The following is a 6,612-nucleotide window of genomic DNA, read 5'->3' on the forward strand; positions in this document are numbered from 1 at the left end:
TGGCTCACAGGCCTAGCTGCTCCGCGGCATGTGGGATCTTCCCAGACCAGGGCTTGAACCCGTGTTCCCTGCATTGGCAGGCAGATTCCCAACCACTGTGCCACCAGGGAAGCCCTGTTTGTCTGTTTTTAATGGGAAGCTGACGTCCAGATTTATATCTGAAGCCTCTTGATTTTGAAATGTTGCCCCTTATTTCAAGCTTTTTTCTAAAAATCCTATTGGTCTGAAAGGTCAAGGGCTACATTCTCAAGGCAGGCTCTTCATCTCATTTCTCTTTTTATCACTAATGCTTATTGTGTTTCTGGCACATAGTAGGCACAAATAGGTTGACATACTGTTAAAAATCCTTCCATTTTATCTTGGCCATTTGGTAAGAATTCATTAATTTATTGAGCTACTACAGTGGCCAGACACTACTCTGGGCACTTGGGATACAATAGTGAAGAAAAGAGAATAGTAAAGAGAGAGAGAGAGACTATATTTTAGTGGAAAAAATAGGCCAAAAAAAAAAAAAATCAAAAGCACATAAAGTTAGATGAAGTATAGGCTTGGAAAATAAGGAGATGGCTTGCTTTGAAATGAAACTATGCTACCCAGAGCTAAAGAAAGATGACACTTAGAAAGTCAGATGCAATAGCCCATGCTTCCTAGTGCCATACTGGTCACTACTCCACAAATACATTACACATATGTAAGCAGTTTAAAGGAAAGGGTATTCTTGAAAGAGAGAGTGCTCTCTTCATAAGTGGAACAATACAATCTTGCTCCTTGGCTTGAAAGGGAGTATTGATCAGTAGTTAGTGAGTCAAAGGTTAATAACTCAGGCCTGATTACTTCTGTTACCAGGCGCATGATTGATAGTGTTCTCTGGCTCCCTGTAAATACAGGAACCTCTTTTTGATCGCTGTTACTGAGAACCAAGGAATTAAGCTCTTCTCTCACAATTTAGTTGTAGGGGGCGGGGGTTGTCTATCTCCTGCATCAGAGGGTGAGTAGCACGAAGGCTCCCATACAGAGGGTACAGGGCAGTCAACAAAAATGAAAACTTGGAGCAACATAAATCTAATTGGCAACTGTACGGCAAGACACTAACTATGATAGGCAACTCTTTTGCTCTCGTATATTACTATTCCACGAGACCACATGCTGAGTTAATGGAACTTCTCCAGTTTGCTATGGAAAGGGATGTAATTTCGGATTGCCCAAATGGCACAATCTGGCTCTTGCTCCCAGACAGCTGCAGGGAGCTATAGACAGGACAGCTACACCAGGACCATCTAAAAATGCACAAACCTGGCCCCCACTTCTCACCAAATCATGTATATCTATATAGTTACTCATAATAGGAGTAATTATAGTCAAGGATCATGTTTAGAAAAGAAAACACTCTAAAGACAAATGCAAGTCTGTACCTTCAAGTAGCCTTTAAAATAATGTGCACAGCTCTTAAAACTGGAAGAAAAATGTTATTTTCTCATTGTCTTTATATAAAAATTAGATTTCACTCATGCTGCTCTTTTTGGAAGAAACAATATTTTCTTTGTTAGCCAAGCCCAACACAGATCTCATGCCAATGCAGTTTGCTCTTCGCATGGATGCTAGCCAAGAGGATATTTCTTGAAATAAAGTCACAATCTGTTGAAAGCCTTGCAAGTCAATTAAATTAGGAAACAAGTAATCTTTATCACATAACTAAAGATAAAAGTATGAGAAAAAAATTACTGAAAATAAACATGCAAAAAGGCACACTACTCAAATCTCCCCACTAGTAAAGAAAACCATTCGTCAGTGGATCCATTGCAGATAGTCACATTTAAACAAATAATACTTCTCCTAAATATGTGTCAGATATCAAATCATCTCACTTAGTGTAATATTTTTGTCCACAGAAGGAAACTTCCTAAGGGTCTAACATTTTCGTTTAGTTAATAGAAGTCTCATTGGCCTTGATCTTGCATCAAATAGATGAACACTGATAGATTGATTAACATTAATTAATTAACACAGATATTAAATCTAAAATGCACATAGTGAGAAGCCTTCAAACCTCTTTTGATCCAAAGAAAAATTATAATTGCATTTATAGACAGAGTCAACATTAGCAATAATAGTGACACCAATGTATTTATACAATTGGAAGGTTTTTTAAATCTAGAAATAAAATTGTTTTTAAAAGTCTACTGAGATTTCCTTTTTGGAGACTCTCCAGCTGCACTTTAGCTCCTGTGAAATGCAGTTACTAAATAAATTCTCGATAGTGTTTGAGGATTTAAGATAATATATTTTACTTTTTTTTTCATTTTCCGCTGCTGTTTCATTTTAAATTATTTTTTAAAATTCTCCAATAGTTCAATAGGTGAATTTGGCAGACATCAGGCATATGCCTATTATCAGAAAGTTGTACCAAGAATTCAACTCCGCTGCTAACCTCTCCTAGCCATCGTCTTTAGCCGTTGCCGGCTGAGACTTCCCATCAAGGACAAATACAAAGAACGGGAGGCTCACTCAACCAGTCCACCAAAACTTGAAACAACAATCAAGCGATGGTGGTCCTACGCTCCGGCGGAAAACCCAGCTGCATACGAACCCCCCCCCCATCCCCCAGCCCAGGAGACCTCTGCCCCTTCGGCGCGGTGGGGTACCTGCTGCCTGGGTGGCTGGCGGCGGCCCGGGGCGCGCAGCGCGGCTCTGAGCTGGGCGGCTGGGGGCGCGCGTACGAGTGGTAGGCGGTCAGCACCACGCCGCCCGAGTCCTCTACTTCCATCGTCAGCCGCGCATGTCTCCGCTCCGGCCCGAGAACAAAGGCGGGGACCAGCATGGGCCAGCGCACCGGACCGGTCACCGGCGGGGAGGCGCGGCCCGTCCGGCTCCCAGGGCAGAGGGGCTCCTCCCGCCGCTGGGCTGTCAGGGGCGCTGGCAGGCCGCCCCGCCCGCCGGCCGCCGATTAGCCCGGATTCAAATACACGCCCACCAACCCCCCTGGGGTGGGGCGGGGAGGGCGAGGCGGGGCGTCGGGGTGCAGGCGGCCGGGGACCGGGGAAGTGGGGTGTGGGATCCCTGCGTCTAGGAAACTGGAAACCCGCCGCGATGCTTAGGGGCTCGGGCTGGCTGCTCTAGTAAAGTTTTGCTTGCTTTGTTTCTTTTCCTGTTCCTTTTCTCAACCCCCCAGCCCCACCCCTTCAAACGGGAGGCTTGTCCCGTGGCTAGGAACATTTCCTGCTGGGCAGCCCGAAGTCAGAGAAAGAAAGGGCGCCTGGGGAGCCCCGGCTGAGAAGCACGGGGACCGGCTCCAACGTGCGCGGGCTGGCGAGAAAAGGAAGAAGAGGCGACGCTGTCTCATTGAAAGCCTCCACAGCAGAAACTGAAGAACCGGGTCACGTTGCTGTTTACTTAGTCCAGTTCCGGTCAACGTGATTTCCTTGCGGGCAGGTAATGCCCTCTTACGACGAGCAGAACACTTCCCTCCCTCACCCTCGGTGCCGCAACCATCAGGCTCTTACCTCACTCCCACATCCCTTTCGTCCTCCCCATCCCGCTCAGATTCACATCCTGCTTTCAGCTGGCCTGAAAATTAGACTTGATCGCTCTGGGAAGAGAGCCTATTATTCCCAGAGGGCTTTACTGAGGGAGGGGCTGGGGTCTGGCAGGGAGGCGGATAAAAGGGGGCATAGTCAGAAATCTGGGATCTGAAGTACATCTTTACCTCCATCAGACTAACAGCACAGATGGAAAGAACAGTCTTTTAGCCAATGAAAAAGAGAAGCCGTAGAACGCTACACAGAGGCCCACCCCGACAAGGCATTCTACCTTCTGCCTCTTACGCTCCGCTGGGAGCAGGGGACTCGAAGAAGAACTGAGTTCACCCCTTACTGAGGGGTGACCTGGATCCTGCTACTTAACATCTCAGAATCTGTTTCTGTATCTGTGAAATGGGGAGAATAATATTCTTCTCGTGGGGTCAAAAGCATCAAGTACATGCTAGCTCTCAAGAAATGTTGATTCCCTCTGCTGCTTCCTTCACATTCATCAAGAAAGGAGACATTTGTTTTCACTGCACTTTCAGAGATTGGGAAAGCAAAAAAAAAAAAAAAAAATTTCATCCAAAATGCTTTTTAGAAAATGTTTTGTTGACTAAAAGGGTGGGATAATAATGAATAACATTTACTAAAATACTTACTCGTTGTGTGTTGGATCCTACATATTAGCTCTTTAAACAACTCTGTAAGGTAGGTAGTAGTATTATCTCAATTTTCTGAATAAACAAACTTGGGAAGCATCAGTGTATGGATGGGGCACAAAGAATGCTTCATTCTCCAAAAATTTCAGCTACAAAGAGGCATCTGTTTGCCGACTGTGTTTAATGCCAAATACATTGAAACTAAGAGAATGCTTTCTTAAAATATGAAATAAAGAAATAGTATAAGTATTGATACACGTCCAGAATGCCTCCTCTAAAACCTTGGAATGGGATATGTTTTAGAATTTATAAATATTTTTTACTTTTAAAAGGTAATTTGGTGCATGCACCATTTAATATAGAACACCTCCTGTCCAGTGTGATTTGGGACAGAACCCTGTATTCAAATATATTATTCCTTCAGCAAATAAATGGACCCTAAGTGGGATAAATAAAGTCTGTTAATACCCTTACATTTATGAAGGTCAGGTTTGTCACCAAATAAGTTTCGACACTAAACTTTTAAAAGTGTGTAATTTTACAGCTTTTTGAATTTTGGAATCACTGTAAGGAATTATAGTAGTGGAACCTTTTCTGGGCATGGAATTTCTCCTTGGCATTTTCTGTTTGTTTGTTTCTGAACTACAGACTCACAATTTTAAATACCTGCAGGATACTTCCTTGAAAATATTTTTTCCATAACTCATGTCCAACATTGCAGAGCTCTCCCTCATGCCAGCTGCAGGGGCTCTCCGCTTTCTCTTGAGTATTCATATTTTAGACACCCTGGAGTCACTTTGGCTCCTCGCTCCCAACAGTCATCACATCTGTCATTTCTTTCTCATTCTTTCAATTCTATTCCCACCACTACTGTCCTTGTTCTCGCGTCACCGTCTCTTTCCTGGGTGACAGTGAGCTTCCCTGGACACAGGTTACCTTCAATCACCTTCCTCTTCAACCCTCCCCCACATTCAAAGTGCTGGGAAAGTGATTTTCCTAAAACATAGGACCTCCCCTTTTCAAAAACCCTCAGTTGTAACCCACTTGCTACAAACTTAAGTCCAAGTTCCTTAGAATAGGTTCTCATTAATCTGTTTTGGTCACCTACTACTTTTTTACTCCCAAGTCCCCGTGGCCCACTTCCACCATCCTGTCCTGCATTCTTACCTTTGCCTTTGGTCTTCCCTGTCCTTTCCTGTCTGGAAATCCTCAAAACCCCCTACCTACTCCCACGAAGTCTTCTCAGGTGTTCCAAACTCAAAGGAACCCCTCCTTCTGCCCTCCAGAGGAAACTGCTCTCGCTCCTGCAGTGGGGACCACCCCACCCTGCCCTGCAGTGAAAGCACAGTCAGCCAGAGCCCTGTGTGCGCTGAGCTCACGCCTGGCTCCTGTGCACTCATCACGCGGGGCTAACAGGGCAGAGTGGTGTTTCCCACCAAGCCCAGATGTGGCCACAAAATCTCAGAATGGAGCCCACAGCAGCAAGGTAGGTTTGAGATGAAACTGTGCTAACCCAGGATTGTATTACTATTTTCCAACAAATTAGTGTCTTTTCCTAAGTTGTAAGCTATTGGAAGTGCTAGTGTCACATTTTTATCTTTACATCCCAGAGCCCATGTTTTGCAGAGTTGGCACTCAGTAAGGAATCTTGTTGAGTGAAGATATGAATCAATGAATGAATCAGTGAAGGAGATAGCCCTCTTGAGTGTGATGGTTGCAATTTTCAGGGTAGCCAAGGAATTATTATAAATGATTCATTTATAATAATTCTCTATGGCACTGCAAACTAAAAAAAAGTTTCACATGTATGTATTAATATATTTTGAGTGTGGATATACGCTGTTGACTTAATAAACGACAACTCTTTAAGCATTCTTGAGTTTTCAAGTTTCATAAATGTGGTAGAGAGCATGTATTAGATTTTATAGAATACACTGTACAAGATATTCACCTTTTGCCCTTCAGATCCACTTGCCACCCTCATGCCCCTGCTTGGTGCCGGTGGCTCACTTTATGGTCTGCATCTGTGAGCTCTCTTGCCTCTGGCTTCAGATAGGGTGCGATCAAAGAGAGGCTCCACCAGAAGATCTAGAGGGAGAGGGAAAAACCAGGTTGGGTATTTATTTCCCAGGCTTCTTCTCTATTTTGCTGCCAGCTGGTTCCTTCTACCCAAGGCCAGAGCTCCTAACTGCAGCCTTCTCCCATGCTGCTCTCTCTGGATTCCGTAATTCTACCTCCATCTGGCCTTTCATGCCTAGGGGTGGTAACAGCTTCTGCTTCACCGCGTAATCCCTCCTTCTGCCCTCCTGCAACATCCCTGTTGTTCCTTCACCCCACCCACACCTTTACAGACAGTCCTTTTAACAAACTCTGCTCATTCACCTGGGCTGAGTACCCCATCCCTTCCTGCCAAGACCCTGGCTGATAGGTATCCC

The 6,612-nt window shown here is 44.6% G+C and overlaps 1 protein-coding gene across 6 annotated transcripts in view; it reads right to left on the reverse strand.

The window, feature by feature from the left end:
• The window catches only part of ARHGAP28 (Rho GTPase activating protein 28), a 155,040-nt gene extending 152,151 nt beyond the window's left edge, over window positions 1–2,889 (reverse strand). For 4 of the 6 annotated variants that reach the window (XR_011076259.1, XM_068563182.1, XM_068563180.1 and 1 more), the window contains exon 1: window positions 2,643–2,889. Coding sequence is in view for 3 of the 6 variants with exons in the window: in XM_068563182.1 (XP_068419283.1) it covers window positions 2,643–2,818 (176 nt within the window). In the remaining 3 variants the exon portion in view is untranslated. The remainder of the gene's footprint in view (window positions 1–2,642) is intronic. The other 2 variants (XM_068563186.1, XM_068563184.1) reach the window with 2 other exon arrangements.
• Window positions 2,890–6,612: the final 3,723 nt, after the last annotated feature.

The sequence above is a fragment of the Eschrichtius robustus genome, chromosome 14, assembly GCF_028021215.1.
Source record: "Eschrichtius robustus isolate mEscRob2 chromosome 14, mEscRob2.pri, whole genome shotgun sequence".
NCBI classification, from domain to species: Eukaryota; Metazoa; Chordata; class Mammalia; order Artiodactyla; family Eschrichtiidae; genus Eschrichtius; species Eschrichtius robustus.